At 49.5% G+C, this 19,149-nt stretch overlaps 1 protein-coding gene across 2 annotated transcripts in view; it reads right to left on the bottom strand.

The window, feature by feature from the left end:
• Positions 1-11,317, bottom strand: part of GGT1 (gamma-glutamyltransferase 1) — a 30,121-nt gene extending 18,804 nt beyond the window's left edge. Inside the window, exons 1-4 of one of the 2 annotated variants that reach the window (XM_028710514.2) lie at positions 11,235-11,317; positions 8,888-8,995; positions 532-736; positions 299-426 (exon numbers count right to left, since the gene is read on the bottom strand). In XM_028710514.2, coding sequence (XP_028566347.2) covers positions 299-426; positions 532-725 — 322 coding nt within the window. In that variant the 5' untranslated portion in view covers positions 726-736; positions 8,888-8,995; positions 11,235-11,317. Of the gene's footprint in view, positions 1-298; positions 427-531; positions 737-7,025; positions 7,163-8,887; positions 8,996-11,234 lie in introns of those variants that run through there. The other variant, XM_028710513.2, reaches the window with a different exon arrangement.
• Positions 11,318-19,149: the final 7,832 nt, after the last annotated feature.

The raw sequence follows: 19,149 nt of genomic DNA, 5'->3' as shown, positions 1-19,149 counted from the left end.
TTGCCACCCCCCTGCGGCAGAAAGAGCTCCCTCTGCCCATCCTTACTATTAAGTTGTGGGTGAACATATCAGACGACACAGCGATTCTTCTAACAGCTCTTGTTTATTCACAGGCCAGAACACAACTGAACTGAAGGGTTCAGTCAGCCTGCTTATATAGAGCTCCAGTACAACGTAACTGTAACAATTTTCTAAAACTATCCAATCACTGAACGTCACTTTCGATCCCTTATTTGCATAACTATCTACAGTATCCCCCTGCTGGCCCAGGGTGAGAACTTCAGTACATAACACTTACCGTCCGCTGTAGAAATGGTGAAGACGAGCCCCCCTCCGATGCCCATGCTGTGGGGGTTCATCAGGCCCACGCAGAGGAGAGCCGCAATGGCAGAATCCACGGCTGAGCCGCCCTTTTGAAGGATATCGCTGTGGAAGACAAAGCCTTGTCACAGCCCAGCAGGCAGGGGCAGCGTTCCTCCTCACTAGGCTTCCTGCCACCTTGGGGGGGGGGGAAGGGATGGACCTGCCTACCTGCCCACGACAGAGCAGGGCCCTGCGTCTGTGGCCACGGCGGCACTCTTGTAGATGTGGCCGTCTTCTAGGGGAGCAAAGGATGGCTTAGAGCGGAGCCCAAAGAAAAGGCCAACAAGAGCCGCGAGGAGGAGGAGCAGCCCAGTCAGGGCCCCGATCTGCAGGCGTTTCGAGTTCAGCACCAGCATCTTCATTTTGGCCGTTTCTGAGGAGAAAACGAGAGGAGCTCAGAATAGGGCAAGCAGAATTGCCAAGGGGATGGAGCGACTCCATCTTATTAACTATTAGGTTTGTATGCTGCCCCTATACCTGTAGATTTAGGGGCAGCTCACAACATAAAATTACAATATAAAAACACAAAATATATAACACAGTAGAAAGAAACCAATAACCCTCCCTTCCACAAACACATTTAAAAGGGCATTGGGTGCCAATCAGTCCAAGGCCTGGTTGAAGAGGAAAGTTTCCACCTGGTGCCTAACTAAAGGTGTATAATGAAGGTGACAGGCAAGTCTCCCTGGGGAGAGCATTTCAAAAAGGGGGAGCCACTGCAGAAAAGGCCACGCTCTCATGTTGCCACCCTCCAGGCTCTCATGGAGGAGGCACAGGAAGAAGGGTCTCAGAAGATGAACACAGAGTCCAGGTTGGTTTATATTGGGAGAGGCGGTCCTTTAGGTATTGTGGTCCTGAACCGTATAAGGAAAAATATTAGAGAATAGATGAGTAAGAGGCAACATGGCAGAAGTTCATCAAGTTATGCCCAGCATGGAGAAAGTGGCTAGAGAATTTTTTGTTCTCCTTCTCTCATCAGACTAGAACTTATTTTCCGACAGGGAGTCCAAACCATCTTCAGCCTCCCTCTTGCCTGAAATATTAACAGTGGACTACAGATTGTTGTAATCTGTTCTCTTTCTCTGCTTCAGCCCAACTCCCAACCCACATTAGGTGTCTGACAACACTGCAGGGTTGCTGCAAACCAGTTGGAATCTGTTCTGCAGGACTCAGGGATGATCTTACGGATGCTGGATACCACAAGCCACTCTTTGCCAGCTGCAGTCTCTTCCAGACTGTGGAATGGAGCCAATTAATTGCATTAATTGGGGGAAGTGGCATAGCTCCACATCAGAAGGTCCCAAGTTCAGTTCCCAGTGGCATCTCTAGGTAGAGCTGGGAGAAACACCTGTCTGAAACCCTGGAAAGTCGTCACCAGTCAGTGTAAACAATGGACCAATGGTCTGACTTGGGACAAGGCAGCTTCCTCCACCCCCTGCCCCCAAACTGGTATTTCCAGAATTATTTCTGAAATATGCACGCAGTCCGAAGGAGCAGAGAGCCTCCGCTTCTGTGCCCAGACTTGCGGGTAACCTGAGCAGATCCTTTCACTCCCTGGCAAGTAAAGTTCTTCTGCTCTCGGGCAACTGGGCAGAGCACAAGGACCCTTGAAAGCAGACAAAGCCAACCTTTGGCACACACCAGGAATTAAACCTGCCTTCCTTGACTGCGGTTTCCTGCCCATCTCTGCACTCGATCTGTTGGCAAATAACCCAGCCGACCCGGAACAAAGAGCCTTGTCAAGCAGACAATCCACATTTGTTTGCGTGTGTTCTTTGGTTTGTTTTAAATTGTTCTATTAGATTTTTTATGTTGTACAATCATATGTTTGTAACCCTCCACTGCACACACCCCAGGACCTTGTGGCGAAAGGTTAGGGTCAGAAAACTCTTAAATAATATAAATAAGTTTCCTTGGCCGTGGAGCAGCAACTGTGGGGAGATAAACAGAAAACCATGCAGGGAGAGGGGCAGAGAGGCTGTTTGCCATTTGACCACGTGCAAAGGGCATCTTTAGAGGGGAGATGGAATACCTGGAAAGGGTTGCTTATATGCATTTGTGGCCAAGGTGTGATGGCAGGTGATCTTGCTCCTTAACAACCCCACCAGAAGGCTTTGGAAAGAGCTTCTTCATGCAGCTATCCCCCCCCCCCCGGCCCCCGAACAGTAACAAAGAAAATCTGTTACTTATTGGTGAGTGTAAATATATCACATATGAGGTTTTTAATTAGGCTTGCTCTAGCAGACAAGCGGATCGGACAAAAACATAACACACACGAAAGACAGGGCCAGTGTGGTTAGAGTGCTGGACTAGGACCTGGGAGACCAGGGTTCAAATCCCCACTCAGCCGTGAAGAAGCTCACTGGGTGACCTTGGGCCAGTCACCGCCTCTCAGCCTAACCTACCTCACGGGGTTGTTGTGGGGCTTAAATAGGATGTGGGGTGGTGTTGAGAGGAGAAGCATGTATGGAGCTTCTTGGAGGGAGAGGTGGGAGATAAATGCAATAAACAAAGTACAGTGGTACCTCGGGTTACATACGCTTCAGGTTACATACACTTCAGGTTACAGACTCCGCTAACCCAGAAATAGTGCTTCAGGTTAAGAACTTTGCTTCAGGATGAGAACAGAAATTGTGCAACAGTGACACGGCAGCAGCAAGAGGCCCCATTAGCTAAAATGGTGCTTCAGGTTAAGAACAGTTTCAGGTTAAGAACGGACCTCCAGAACGAATTAAATACTTAGCCCGAGGTACCACTGTAATAATAAATAAAACAGGGTCCACGGTAGGGTTACCAGACGTCCCTGGTTCCTGGGGACAGCCCCCGGATTTGCAAATCTGTCCCTGGACAAATTCCGTCCCCGGAATGTCCCCAGATTTGCAAATCTGTCCCCGGGAAATGTGGCAGCGGCAGTCTCAGCAGCCCAGAGCCAGCCTGGTAGCGCAGTTGGCTCTGGCTGGCTTCAGGAGCTGCTCGCTGCCATGGCACCCGCCATTTTTCCTCTTGGAAGTCCCCATATGATGTGTTGTGCACAGGACACATCATATGAGGACTTCCAAGAGGAAAAATGGCGGGCGCCACGGCAGCGACCATCAACCAGCTCCTGAAGTCAGCCAAAGCCAACTGCGCTACCAGGTTGGCTCCAGGCTGCTGACTGCCTCTGCCACTGCCAGAGGGGAACTGGGGACGTCCGGTGGTACAGATCTCCTGCCCTCTTCCTTTGTTTTGACTGATCGGGGGAGGCTTGGGAGTTGTGGCTGGCCGGCCATTGACCATTTTTTAAAAACTCTGCACATTTATGTTTCACAAGGTATGAAAGAAGAGCTTTGTACCTTTATACAATGTGCATGTGTGCTTGGGCTCAGGGTCTTTTGCCTCACCATCCCCAATACTGACTCCCTGTTGCTACTCAGCTTCAAAAAAAAAAAAAAAAAATAAGTGTCCCCGGATTCATTGAAAAAAATCTGGTAACCATAGTCCATGGTGCTGGGGGGCGACCAGGGCTAAAATGCGCCTGTCAGCATGGTGGTGCTCGTAGCTTGTGGTGGTGGTGATGAACATTTGATGGACTTAATTCTAGCACCAGAGTCTCCATCACTTTGCATGCTCCAAGATGCACTCATGGTTCTCTGGGATGTGGGGTTCCTTGCCTGAGACTTCCAGGCTGCTGGTGGTGAGAAACAGCTGGCTCTCATTCTTGCCTGAGAGGGTGATATCCTGTGTTCTCCCTTGACTGCTCTGGTGGGACTCTCATGCTGGAGTTCCATTATGCCATTGCTGGGGTGAGATTGGCCTGCGCCTGAGGCGCGCCCGACTCTAAGCCAGCACCTGCCTGCCCAGCTTAGGCCCTATTCTGTCTGCCTAACACAGGTCTAGATCTCCAGTGGGACTGAGCAGATGTCTCTTACTCTTGTGCAGCCTTGGCTTGTTCTGTTGGGGCTTGCACAGGGTTAGGTCTCAGCTACGCCGTGCAATTCTCCTTTCTAATGGGATGCCACAGCCAGAGGTTGCATCGGGAACTGTGCCTGCCTGTGAAGGAAGCCAGTGCTTCAAGCTTCTTAGCCCAATTCGCCAATATGTTGTTGGACTCCAGCTCCCATCAGCCCCAGCCAGGACGGCCAATGGTCAGGAAAGATGGGAGCTGAAGTCCAGTTATTCCTGGAGGGCTGCAGGGTTCCCCCCTTTGGCCTGCAATATGCCTGGGGCTCCAGAGGATTGCAAAGGTCTTGGGGCACCTTGTTCGTCATGGCACCACACTCTGCATAATGGGTGGTTTGATCTCTTCTGGAGCTTCCTCCCGATGCTGGCCAGGCCATCTGAGTCCAGTGGTGGTGGTGGCAGTGGCAATCCAAGGCTTCTTCTGGGCAGAGTTTGACCCACCCATGCCAAGGGAAGCTCTTTCCTGGCGACTAAACCACAGAGCCTAGGACTTGCCGATCAGAAGGTCGGCGGTTTGAATCCCTGTGACGGGGTGAGCTCCTGTTGCTCGGTCCCTGCTCCTGCCAACCTAGCAGTTCGAAAGCATACCAGTGCAAGTAGATAAATAGGTATCACTCTGGCGGGAAGGTAAACGGCGTTTCTGTGCGCTGCTCTGATTCGCCAGAAGCGGCTTAGTCATGCTGACCACATGACCCGGAAACTGTACACCGGCTCCCTCAGCCAATAAAGCGAGATGAGCGCCGCAACCCCAGAGTCGGCCACGACTGGACCTAATGGTCAGGGGTCCCTTTACCTTTACCTTTTTTACCTCAAGGCAGGCCTTGCAAAAAGCTTGCTCCCTTCACACGGAGACGAATGCAAGAGTTTGGGCCCCAGTCTGGCTCCACACTGGTTGGGCAGCCTCTGTGTGTTTGTCAGAGGGGCATCTCCCTTTCTGCAAACAGTGGAGGAGAAATCACATCATCTGCTGCGGCTCGCAAGCATCCAAGAATCAGGAGGAGCCACAGGTGGGTTTCGGTTCCAAATGCCATTGTCTGTCTGTCTTGGGGAACTAATGCTTTTTGGCATGACACAGTGATTGGCATGATCCAGTGACTCAGTTTGGCATCAGAGCCTGCGATCACAGCAGCTAATCCTGGCTTAACCAGCACCCTCCAAACCGGACGCTTGCACAGCGGACAAGGTAAAGGGGAAGATTTAAAGCGTTTCCTGCCAGTAAACCTGGCTTCCCAGTGAAGAGGCTGTCAGAGGACAGAAGTCCTGGGAAGGGACAGAGTACCCCACCTGCCTTCACCTGACGTGCGGGCACAAGTGCAAGCCTTGACTCTGTGGGCGTCAGATGCCTGCAGGGCACTAACCCTCAACTCTGATCTCAGATGCAGTACTCTTTCTTTCTGTGGGACCCCTTTGCAAGCCGAGAGACCTTCCCAGGAGGCTGAGAAAACCAGGACCCCTTGTGAGCCAGTGTGGTGTAGTGGTTAAGAGTGGTGGATTCGTAATCTGGTGAACCGGGTTCGATTCCCTGCTCCTCCACATGCAGCTGCTGGGTGACCTTGGGCCAGTCACACTTCTTTGAAGTCTCTCAGCCCCACTCACCCCACAGAGTGTTTGTTGTGGGCGAGGAAGGGATAGGAGAATGTTAGCCGCTTTGAGACTCCTTCGGGTAGTGATAAAGCGGGATATCAAATCCAAACTCTTCTTCTTCTTCTTGTCTCCCAACAAAAGCAGTGAGGATGAAGGCACCCTGCAAGTAGGGTAACACTTTGTCCCCCTCCCCAAGTCATATACCCTACACGGGCTGCACGGCTTTGAGGAGGACGTTGAAAAGGGAATCTTCTTCTGAAGGGGCTCGCAGGACCCCTGGAATACTCATGGGGTTTGGTTTCAGAGCATGCATGGCCCCTCCTGAACCTGACTGACAGGAAGGCATTTCTGAGATTTACATTAAAGGTGTTGATCATTCAGGGAAGACAGGCAAGGCAGCAATTATGACTCAGGGATCCTGGGAGCAGCTCAGACATCATCTTCGCCCCACTGGAGCCATCATCAGCATGTTTGGGTGTCTGGCTGGCTGTCAAGAAGACGAGGACTACCTGCCTAGGTAGGGCCACCTGAGGGGGTCAAATTGCTCCATCCTCCCTCATCCTTTCTGAACACAGGGAAGAACTGGCATGCTTGTGGCACCCAGAGCCCTAGAAAGGGCAAAGACTCCCCCTGATCTCAGAAGCAGCCTTTGTTTTCAACTGCCCAAGGTCCAAACAGTGACTCTTTCAGCACTCTCAAGGACCTGGCCAGGCAGACTGGGAACCTCCCCCAGCTCCTTGGAGAGGCAGAACCTCCTCACCCCACCCTTGCAAAAGGTGCCATCGGATGACTGCTTGAGAAAGACAAGCTCAAAGTCCTCAGGACACACAAGAACACCCTTGGTGTGGAGCCCTGGAGCCCAGCCAAGAGGAACTTCGCATACGAAACGAGAAATGTTTATGCAGATCCTTTGGCTCCCTAGAAGAAATCCTAGTGTGCGCGGATAAATAATGACCTGGCTTTGAAGGAACCAGAGAAGGCAGTGTCCCTGAGCCTGCTTATCAGGATATTTCAGCGTCATTAAATAAAGCAAGTTTTATGTACCTGAAAGGGAGACAGGTCTCTCTCTGCTCAAGGGAGAGACGGAGGCCGCCTAAGCCACTCTTTCCCCTGGCCAACGAGGCAGTCGTGTTACATACCTTTGGGGAAACTGAGGCACTAGCTGGGGCTGGCTTTGGAATCCGCAGAGGGATGTTTGCCTGCTCTTCGGATCTTCTCCTGCAGGGATTTCGGTCCGTTAGGTGAGGCTGAGCAACAGCAGGTGGACTTTATAAAGGGGAGTGGCCAGAGAGAGAGAGCCAGACAGGGAGCCAATGGCTGGGGTGGGGGTGAGATCCTGCCAGGGTGCCCAGGGCTGCATTTGGAAGGGCTGCCCTCTCTTCCTTTCTTTGTGCTCACAAATCGCTCCACTGCATTCTTCCTCTGTTAAATTGCTCATTAGAATTGCAAATGGATCTCTTCCTCTGTCCTTCTGTTTCTTAACCAGGGGAGGCTGCAACTGTTCCAGACAGGAACCTGGATGTAGTGGAGAGCTGGATGGAGGGTGGACAAACTGAGACCGAATCCAGGTGAGATGGAGAATTCGTGGGTGAGCTCTTCCCAGGCTGGGGAGTTTACTTCTGGAGGGGGGCTACACTCTCTCTGGAAGAACAGGGATGCAGTTTGGAGATGATCCCACCTCCATCTCTGTCACTGGTGGTAAGCCCTGTGGCAAAGCTGGCCCATTATCCACTTAGGCTGATAATAAATAATAATAATAATAATAATAATAATAATAATAATAATAATAATAATAATTTATTATTTATACCCCGCCTATCTGGCTGGGTTTCCCCAGCCACTCTGGGCGGCTTCCAACAGAACACTAAAATACAATAACCTATTAAACATTAAAAGCTTCCCTAAACAGGGCTGCCTTCAGATGTCTTCTAAATGTCTGGTAGTTGTTCTTCTCTTTGACATCTGGTGGGAGGGCGTTCCACAGGGCGGGTGCCACTACCGAGAAGGCCCTCTCTGCCTGGTTCCCTGTAACTTGGCTTCTCGCAGTGAGGGAACTGCCAGAAGGCCCTCGGCGCTGGACCTCAGTGTCCTGGCAGAACGATAGGGGTGGAGACGCTCCTTCAGGTATACTGGGCTGAGGCCGTTTAGGGCTTTAAAGGTAGCCCAACTACTCTGGTTAAGGACCGAAGCCTGCATGCAGAATAGCCCTAGGTTCAATCCTTGTCATCTCCAGTTAACAGCTGGCCAAGAAAGATGCTTGCTTTGAAACCCTGGACAGCCACTGCCAGCCAGAGGAGAGAAACCTGAGCTAGAAGGGCCAATGTTCTGACTTGGGATAAGGCAGCTTTCTAGATTCTTATCATAGATTCGAAAGGGACCCCAAGGGTCATCTAGTCCAACCCCTTGTGATGCAGGAATCTTGGTTTGTGGGGAATCCGGTGTCATCCGTGCAGGGAGACACCTCAAGCAAATAGGCAAAAGAAAGGGAGGGCCTCCTGCTCTAAATGGCTTTAAAATGTGGTTTTAAAAGAGGACGAGAGAAATTCAGGGAGGAACAGAGGGCTCTCAATGGCTCCTGGCCACAAATGGCTAAGCTGTTCCCTTTCTGACCAGAAACGACGACGCTTCTGAGTGCCAGGAGGTGAGAGGGCCCGTGCGTTTAGATCCTGCTTCCGGGTTTTCCTTCGGGGCTTCAAGAAGAGGGTATTGGACCCGCTTGTTCAGTTCAGAACCATGAAGACTAGAATCTTACATTTAAAAGGGAGAATGGCCACACAACCTCAAGGAACAACCCAGGACCACATTACCTGAAGTACCACCTGCCCTTGTCAAGGCCCCTGTAAGGTCACCTGGAGAAATTTTGCTCACGGCAGTGACCCCAAAATGGGCATTTTCTGTTGTTGCCCTGGCACGCTGGCTGCCAAACGTGAAGCATCCATCACCAGTTCTTTGCTTCAGACACCTTGGAAAGACAAATCTTTTTGCTCTTGCTTTCACTGACCTGTAAGGTTTTGTTCTGTGGGGTTTCTGTTCTCATTTCCATTTTTTTAGGATGACTTCCTGCACCATCCCTGCTTGCCTGGGGCACCGGGCATCAAGAAAGGCTTTCCTGATGAGAGATAGGTGAAACTGGCAGCATCGGTTTCTCGTTTTTAAGTTCAGTTCTCCACATTTCCACATCAGTTTTTTTTTAAAAAATGAGTACACTGTTTCTAGTCCTCATGAAAATTCATCAGCCATTTAGAGCATTTCCCCCCAAAATATATATTATTTTTTGCAAAGCTACATTCCCCCTAGTAATACATTTCTGTTTTTTTAAAAAAATGAATTGATACCTTTTTATACATCCCTTACCTTAGAACCCACATATTTGAACATGCGGGTTTGGAGGGCTGCCTGGTCCTGAATGGGGTAACTGTGCCCCTGAAGGACCAGGTGCACAGCCTAGGAGTCATTCTGGACTCACAGCTGCCCATGGAGGCGTAGGTCAATTCTGTGTCCAGGGCAGCTGTTTATCAGCTCCATCTGGTACGCAGGCTGAGACCCTACCTGCCTGCAGACTGTCTCCCCAGAGTGGTGCATGCTCTAGTTATCTCTTGCTTGGACTACTGCAATGTGCTCTATGTGGGACACCCTTTGAAGGTGACCCGGAAACTACAACTAATCCAGAATGTGCCAGCTAGACTGGTGACTGGGAGCGGCTGCCGAGATCATATAACACCGATCTTGAAAAACCTACCCTGGCTCCCAGTACATTTCCGAGCACAATTCAAAGTGTTGGTGCTGACCTTTAAAGCCCTAAACGACCTCAGTCCAGTATACCTGAAGGAGCGTCTCCATCCCCATCATTCTGCCCGGACACTGAGGTTCCAGCGCCGAGGGCCTTCTGGCGGTTCCCTCGCTGCGAGAAGCCAAGGTACAGGGACCCAGGCAGAGGGCCTTCTCGGTAGTGGCACCCGCCCTGTGGAACGCCCTCCCACCAGATGTCAAAGAGAAAAATAACTACCAAACTTTTAGAAAACATCTGAAGGCAGCCTCTTTAGGGAAACTTTTAATGTTTAATAGGTTATTGTATTTTAGCGTTCTATTGGAAGCCACCCAGAGTGGCTGGGGAAACCCAGCCAGATGGGCAGGGTATAAATAATAAATTATTATTATTATTATTATTATTATTATTATTATTATTATTATTATTAAACTGGGATGGAGACCTACACTACAAAATTCAGAGAAGTGCAAATTTTAAAGGCTGGTTCTGTTTCTGTTTGTGTTAATTAGGCGCACTGCAAATGGAATTAAATGTCTCTCCTGTTCCATTTCTAAAGTGCCCAGGTTGCCAGAACACCTGGTCTGCTTACGTGTTTAGGAAAGTGCAGGAGGAGGAGGGGAAGCAGGTGTGCCAGGAAGCAAGATGCACCAAGAGAATCTGCCCCAACAGTTAGCAGGCCAGGGAAGCACGAAGGTCACCCGAAGGACCATCTTTGGGGTGCCAGGCTAATGCCCACCTTCATTTCCAGGCATTTGATGGTGGCTTACTGGCCAGCTCTCTTCTGTTTGGGCTGAGAAGGCCAAATAGGTTTTATGGTGGGTTTTTATAGAGTGATGTCATAGAATCATAGTATTGTAGAGTCGGAAGGGACCCCGTGGGGTCATCTAGTCCAACCCCCTCCAATGGAGGAATCTCAACTAAAGCATCCATGACCGATGGCCATCTTTTTCTTTTAGGGGCTTATGATATATTTTTTAATCTTACATTTGTTTATACTGTTGCTACGGTTTGTGTTTTATGTGCTTTGGTAACCTTCTGAACTTTGTAAGTTGCCTTGGGGCTACATTATTATTATTTCTTGTAAGAAATCTGTAGGGCTAATTTTAAAAGATAGAAGAACAACAATGCAAGAGTAGTGATCTTTCAGACTCTTCTAACGTTTTCTGGAAGTTTTGTTCTGTTTTGTTTTTAAAGTTGATTTTAGCTTTTTCTTTTCACCTATTCTGCCCCAGAAGCAGAAGAGTTGGCCAATCAGGACAGCTGAACTCCAAAGGGTCTCGTCCCCCTTAACTTGCTTCTTCTGCTACAATATGGTTCTCCTGATGTTCCCATTGGGGCCATGCTGAGAAGGATCTGTTTTAAAACCTCTGGCTGTGTGCTGGAATATAGGGACCTCCCTACCAGGGTGAGGAGTCCATTTCCCCTCCTTGCTCCTTCTCCTGACAGGTTTCTAATCAGATGATGGTGTAAAATGCGATGGGGAGAAACGATCTGCCCATTGGGTACCCAGACACATTGCTTTCAAAAGACCAAAATACAGAAACCACCAAAGGGAACCGGAGTTTAATAGAAAGCTCACCAGGCCAGTTGATGGGTGACTGATTCCTCCCAGAGCAGAATCAAAGGTCACAGGAATGGGGGATGGGGAGGCCCTTCCCTTCAGCAGAACACAAGCCCGCTTGAGACGGTGGCGCCAACATCCACCATTTTCTTTTTAAAACAAACAAACGGAAATAGCAAATGAAGCACAGCAATCCTTTGCAGAAAACGTATCGGCTGAAAGCGTCTCCCCAGTCCATCTTCGAAGGCTGGGAGTGGGAGGCGCCATGTTTAAGTGGTTCCCCTCCTGTCTGCAGGGCCAGTTTCAGAGAGTGGCGTCGGGCAGAGGTAACTTGACCTGCTGCGGCTTGTGCCATCTTCTCCCTGGTGCTGTTTGACAACTGTGCGAAGCCGTTTGGGGGCAGCCCTGAAGGGATTTCGGAGCACAGTGGCAACACAACACAGAGGATCCCAAGCTCTGTTTCTCTGCGGCGTCCGACTCAGGGCTGGATGTGCACATCCTGGAAGTTAATAAGCCAAGTCTGAACCCTGGCGAGCTTGAGGTTCTGTGGGCGGGTGGTTCATAGCCCGAGGAATTAGGCAGATTATTCTGGAGGAGGCCTAACCCTAACCCACAAACATCCAAGGACCATTCTTGAACTGTTGTTACTGATGGCCCAAGAGGCCACTGTTGCTAGATGGTTGCTCCGGCCATTCCAGGACACGGATACACATTTGCCACAACAAATGACTCACACATCGGATCACCCTTGAGATTGGATTACAGTGGTACCTCGGGTTAAGTACTCAATTCGTTCCGGAGGTCCGTTCTTAACCTGAAACTGTTCTTAACCTGAAGCACCACTTTAGCTAATGGGGCCTCCTGCTGCCGCCGGAGCAAGATTTCTGTTCTCATCCTGAAGCAAAGTTCTTAACCCAAGGTACTATTTCTGGGTTAGCAGAGTCTGTAACCTGAAGTGTATGTAACCTGATGTGTATGTAACCCGAGGTACCACTGTACTACCATGTGCTCTGCATGAGCTTCCTTCAAGGCTGACCAGGGCTCAGGGGCTCCGTTGCTGGACAAAGCAGCCCCCCCACCAAAGCCTAAGGATTTACCCTGGGCTGCCCACATGTTGCTACTGGGGATGGGGCAGGTTCAAGGTGATGCTGTTGAGCAGCAGAGTCATCCTTCTGAAGGAGTCACAAGGCACAGTCTGAAAGACTGATAGCCCACTTCCCACTGGATAACTTGACTTTGATCTCTCATCTTCCCACCTGCATTTGAGCAATGTGCATCCACCAGTTATGAGCATGTCCTGTTCCAGCCCACCAAGAAGAGCTAAAAGAATAAATTAAAGCCATAAGCACAGCAATCCATAGCAGGAAACATTTCAATAAAAAAATCATTATCACTTAAAGGTAGGTGTTAAAAATCAGCAAGTGGTGGGTTGAATAAACAGGTTTTCAACAGATGTCAAAACATAATTGCTTGTAGTTTTGTTTTTATGACGACAGCCCAGAGTCTTGAGAACTGCTGACGGGAACCCTTGTGATGGTCCTGTAAATGGGCATGGCTCATTGTGCAGTGAGCCAGGATGCGGCCCTCTCCACTGTGGCCCCTGAATTCTGCTGGCTTGGGTGTCCCTTTTGTCTTTTAAAGGGCAAGCAAAGCACCATCTCTTTCCGCTAGCCTTTGCAGGAGACGCCTAAGTGTATTTGGGCAATGGCAGCTTCTTGGCTTTTTGATCTGATTAACAGGCTATTGTTTCATTCTCCCCAGCAACATTTTATACCACTCTTCTTTTTTGTCACCATGGGATCCGAATCAACATAGTGTGGTTTTATCAACACAATGAAAAATAAAATCGGTGGGCGGGGGAGAACATGAAACTCTTCTGTTGAAAACTTCCCCCACCTTTAAAATCCTTAATATATTGACGTTGGCTACTCCATTTTGGAGAGAGCGCCCAAGCAAGAGTCAGGCTAGTGTTTGAGCTAAGCCAGCCAACATTTGGCAGCCAAAATCTGCGTTGGAGATGGGGACTGGCGAAGACTTCTAAACTTAAGTCTCTGATTTCACATCTTTAAGAAAGGGAACTGCTGTGAGGCGAGAGTGCTCCCAGTAGCGTGCAGAGTGCCCTACCCAGAGTGCTATCCAGTGTCGGATTTAGGGCAGTTCCCCTGCATGGGGCGCTGAGCCAAGGGGGCACAGAATTGAGAAGATCCATAACTGAGAAGATTCATTTGGGGCGCCAAATTTGGGGCTCGCTCATGGTTCCAGACTGCCAACGATTACCAAAGTCCATCCCTGGTACTGACTCATTGCTGTCAAATGCCACATGCCAGTGGCCAGAGGGTTTCATGATGGCAGAGCTGAAGGGTACCTGCCACTGACTGGCCACAGGCATGTGTAGATTACACTTGCCTTCCTGCCAACCAACATGGCAGAAGGGGAAGTCCAGCCTGGCTGGAGGAGGAGCTTCTCTTCCCTCCTCCCTCTCCTCCGCTGTCCCACCAGAAAGAAGGCCGACTCCAACAGCCAGCTGTCCTAGGGAATGCAGGAGCAAGTGGGGGGGCTGCCTACCCCCTCCATCGACCCACACCACCAGCCCTTGTTCAGCCAAGAATTCCAGCAAGGCACAATCAGCCTGGCTTTCACTGGTTAAAAATCACCTGCTCACCACTTCTGGTCTGGCCTTGAAGACATGATCTCCTCCTCCCTTCTCCTTAAAACCCCACCCCTCTGCCCTGCCCTCCCCCCACCCAACGCCTTGTGGCTTTCTTTGGTTTGCAATTCTCTCTCTCCTCTTTTAATTGATGTGAGCTACTTTGGGAAGAGTAGGGACGTGGGTGGCGCTCTGGGTTAAACCACAGAGCCTAGGACTTGCTGATCAGAAGGCTGGCAGTTCGAATCCCCAAGACGGGGTGAGCTCCCATTGCTCAGTCCCTGCTCCTGCCAACCTAGCAGTTCAAAAGCACGTCAAAGTGCAAGTAGATAAATAGGTACCACTCTGGTGGGAAGGTAAACGGCGTTTCCGTGCGCTACTCTGGTTTGCCAGAAGCAGCTTAGTCATGCTGGCCACATAACCCGGAAGCTGTACGCCGGCTCCCTCGGCCAGTAAAGCGAGATGAGCGCCGCAACCCCAGAGTCGGCTATGACTGGACCTAATGGTCAGGGGTCCCTTTACCTTTACCGTACTTTGGAAAGCAACCACTCTCTGAAAAACAGCAAACAAGCACAGGGCTAAAAGGCATCTCCCATTTCATTTGCTGGGTGAGTGGGGATAGACCTGTCTGTCTGCCTGCCTGCCTGTCGCGGTTCCCCAGTCCTCAAGAATGTGTGGGAAGAGAAACTCTGGACTAGGCAAGGAAATGGGGAAACTTTCTAAAGTGCTGGGAAGAAAGCTGCCCAGGCTGAAACACCTTTAAAATGATGCAGCTGTCTATGTGGTGGGAAGAAAAAACAACGAAAGCATGAATCACCATCTAAGCTCCACCTGCATCGAAACAAGGTGGTTAGACAAATAATAATAATCTGGCGACCAACATGATAAAAATGCAATGTGTCTGTGACTCACCTGCTCACCAGCTTAAGTTGCTCCCATTTGTGGTGGTCTCCACCTTAAGAATGTCAGACGACATCCAAATTCTTTGTCAGAAGCAATGAATGTGTCCATGAAACTTTGGTCTCCAGACACGTTGGTACAGTTTGCTTGCTCTGCAAGGCATCCTCAACACAAAACTTCCTGAGATGTGAACCAGGATGTCAAGCTTCAGTGTCAAGCTCTTTGAACAAACCGGCGTCAATTCCGTGTCGTGTGTGTAAATGCCTTCATCTCACGTGTCCCAGAAATGCATCCCACTTCTGGCTTTTGCTCCAGTGGGGAGCATTAATTACAGTTTTCCTTTTCAGGAAGCCTCTTCTGTAGGAAGAGCCAATTAAGTGACTTATTAGTGTTTTTCTCAACCACTAATTACAGTCATGCCAGCGCAACGTTATCATTACGGAGGGGATGCAACATTCCTCTGAAGCTGGTACTAGGACAGAATGTGAAGACACTGTGGAGCTTGCCGGAGCTGGCATTCGCCTCTAAGGCAAGGCCGACACTTGGACAGCCAAGACTCACCAGCTGGCTGTTTGCATGGCATCCTGTTATTAGGATGAGATGTCCGGTTCCTTTTCCTCAAAGTGCCTCTTGATGAGCACTCCTTCAAGGACGCAGAGGGGGCTGCAAGAAATGCTTTCAAGGGCAGGGCCGCCCACGTGCCAGGGATGAAGGATGGGCAGCTTGCACCATGAACCAGTTTCACCAATTATGTTCAGACCCCACCCCTTTCTTTCTCCCAAGAGGAAAAAACCAAGGAGCAAAAACTAAAGGCAACTTAAAACTCAAAAGTAGGTTAGTGGAAAAACACACACACCCCTTCCCAGCTTCACAGACCCCTTTCCCCTGCAGCCTGGCTGGCCACTGTTATTATTTATTTTTTATTTATATACAGTGGTACCTCAGGTTACAGATGCTACAGGTTACAGATGCTTCAGGTTACTGACTCCGCTAACCCAAAAATAGTGCTTCAGGTTAAGAACATTGCTTTTCCTGCTTGGCAGGGGGTTGGACTCGATGGCCCTTGTGGTCTCTTCCAACTCTATGATTCTATGATTCTAGGATGAGAACAGAAATCGTGCTCTGGCGGCGTGGCAGCAGCAGGAGGCCCCATTAGCTAAAGTGGTACCTCAGGTTAAGAACAGTTTCAGGTTAAGAACAGACCTCCAGAACGAATTATGTTCTTAACCCGATGTACCACTGTACCACCCTTCATCGAAAGGTCTCAGAGCGCTGCAATTGAGAGCTGGGTGATGCCCTTTACCATTGCTTTAATGCTTATGCATTTATTCAGATCAGAGGATAAGTATCAACCAGTTCTTATTTTCTGTCTTAATGCCCCATCTTTTCTTTCAAAAGTAAACCACGGGGCAAGTTCCTGTCAATTTCCAAATTTCACATAAAATTCCAATACATCGTAATTTTTTTCTTTGTTCTATTGACTTCCCACGCCATTTTCTATGGTATTTCCCCCCTACCCCACCCCTTTCTCCTCAAATATTTTATTGGGGCAGTGGCCAGTGTAGACTTGTAATCTGGTGAACCGGTAGACTTGTAATCTGGTGAAGCGGTAGTCTCGTAATCTGGGGAACCGGGTTTGCGTCTCCGCTCTTCCACATGCAGCTGCTGGGTGACCTTGGGCTAGTCACACTTCTCTGAAGTCTCTCAGCCCCACTCACCTCACAGAGTGTTTGCTGTGGGGAAGGAAGGGAACGGAGAATGTTAGCCACTTTGAGACTCCTTCGGGTAGTGATAAAGCGGGATATCAATTCCAAACTCCTCCTCCTCCTCCTCCTCCTCCTTCTTCTTCTTCTTGGAGTTGGTTCCTATGGCCCTCCAAATTGACCACCACCACAACCCATCACTGACGCGGCCCCCTGAATGACACACTTCGGCTCTTTCACGGCATATGAAGGTGTTTTTCCACCCACCCACACCTGACTAAAAACAGAATAGCCTGAAACCAGATCAGGCCCAAAAAGGGGGACATCAGGCAGGGAAAGCTTCAGGCAGGATTCACGCCCAACAGCCCTCTGCCTTCCTGCAGTTTCCTGAAGCTGATATACAGGAGCATTGCTGCTTCCAACGGCCCTGGCGCCATCGCCTCAGCCCTCCTCTGCCGCCACAGCCCTCTCACTGGCAATACGACTTCGTGATCTGCTTTTGCAGAACAGGTGACACCTCTGCACCTTCCGGTAGTGCCAGACAGCAGCCGAGCAAAAAAACTGGAGCTCTTTTGCCTCATGACTCTTTGCAACTGGAGGTTGATTCAAAACCTACAGGGTGTGGCCTGAATTGAAGGCATTTGCAGCAGCAGAACCCTTGAAGGTGCTTCTTAATAGCATCACAGGCAAGTTCCATGTGGACTAGCACCACTAACAGGAGAAGTAAGCGTCTCTGGCTAGATCCTCCTACACAACAATAGCAGAACTGCAGCCCTGACTCCGCTGCAGGGGAGAAGCAGTCAGTCAGGAAGGAAACCAAAGCCAGCGCAGGTTTCTTGAGCATGTGGAGACACCCTCTGGCCTCCAGGGCTTGGTGCAATTAGAGGGCTCAGAAGCAGAGTGTGTGCTTAGCCTTAGCAGGCAGCTCAGCTTTCTTAGACTGCTCCCCGCCAGCTCTTTTCTTCTTCTTTGAAGCCTCAAAGCTAAAAACTGTTGTTGGGAGGAGGGGCTCAGAGCACCCTAGGCAGCAAATGAAAGCTGGTAAGGTAAAGGGACCCCTGACCGTTAGGTCCAGTCGTAGCCGACTCTGGGGTTGCGGCGCTCATCTCACTTTATTGGCCGAGGGAGTCGGTGTACAGCTTCCGGGTAATGTGGCTAGCATGACTAAGCCACTTCTGGCGAACCAGAGCAGCGCACAGAAACACCGTTTACCTTCCCGCCGGAGTGGTACCTATTTATCTACTTGCACTTGCTAGGTTGGCAGGAACAGGGACCGAGCAACGGGAGCTCACCCCGTCATGGGGATGCAAACTGCCGACCTTCTGATCGGCAAGTCCTAGGCTCTGTGGTTTAACCCACAGCGCCACCCGTGTCTCAATGAAAGCTGGACCATTGTCAAAATAGAGAGATTTGAGAAGCAATGGTCCCCCACAAAACTGCGTTGGGAGCAGACCTGGTGCATGCTAACTTGTTCAGAAGTGTCCTGGAGTTCGGAATGAGCTGGGCAAGTTTGCAAACGAAGCCCAAACGTTCAGGGTGGCGAAAAGAGAAAAGACGCGAAGATCCCCGGAAAAGCATCTCTCCAAACTGGCTGAATGGGTATTAAAAAAACGGCAAATGCATTTCAATACTACGAGGGAGCTAGAGGTAGCAATTTTTCGGAATACTATTTCTTGGAAACCACTGGAAGGGAGAGTGCAGGATGCTGAACTATATAGGGAACCTTTTGGCCTCATCCAGAAGGCTCTTTTGATGTTAATATCCAAAGGGCTGTCACATGGAAGATGGAGCAAACTTGTTTCCTACTGCTCCGGAGGGTAGGACCAAAACCGACAGAATCAAGTTACACGAAAGGAGATTCCAACTAAAACGTTAGGAGGAACTTTCTGACAGTAAGATCTGTTTAACCGAGGAACAGACTACCTCAGAATGTAGTGGACTGACTCTCTCCTTCATTGGATGTCCTGTTAAGCAGAGATGGGATGGCCATCCGCCAGGGTATATTTAGTTGTGATTCCTGCCTTGCAAGGGGGTTGGTCTAGATGACCGGTGGGACCCCTTCCAACTCTACAATTCTGTAAGAAAGAAGGAAGTGCAAAATATCGTTGCTTCCCAAGTATTTATCAGGGTCTGAGTGCTCACACCTCTTTTGCAGAGTTCACATGTTGGTATCAAGAGGCCAGCCCCATTTCCCTGCCCCTTTACTTTACTCTGGGGAAGCGAGAGGACCCAATATTGAAAACAACAGCAGGCTTGTTTGCGATATGTTTGCAACTGTTGACAACATCAATCCCCCTTCTGGAAGCCCTCCAGGATCAGGTGGGAAACGGTGCGTTGACTTCCGCTTTAACACAGTGTTGTTGCTGTTTTTCATTTTTTTTTATTAAGTTTCACAGAATTATACACAAACAAAACACACACACAAACAAACATAAATCATATCCTTATTAAAATTACACTTATTGACATTGTTAAGTGACTTCCTCGCTTCCCCTTGGTTGAATTTCCATGCATATCCTTATAACGGCTTTGGCAGGGGGTTGGACTCGATGGCCCTTGTGGTCTATTCCAACTCTATGATTCTATGAAATCATAATTCTTATAAACTTAACTTAGTCCATTAACATCCTTATATCTTTTCAACTCGAGATTGTACATGTTAAACATCACTTATATAAATTCC

The sequence above is a fragment of the Podarcis muralis genome, chromosome 16 (genome assembly GCF_964188315.1).
Source record: "Podarcis muralis chromosome 16, rPodMur119.hap1.1, whole genome shotgun sequence".
Classification (NCBI taxonomy): Eukaryota; Metazoa; Chordata; class Lepidosauria; order Squamata; family Lacertidae; genus Podarcis; species Podarcis muralis.
The sequence above is the reverse complement of the archived record's forward strand: the minus strand, read 5'-3'. Positions and strand labels throughout refer to the sequence as shown.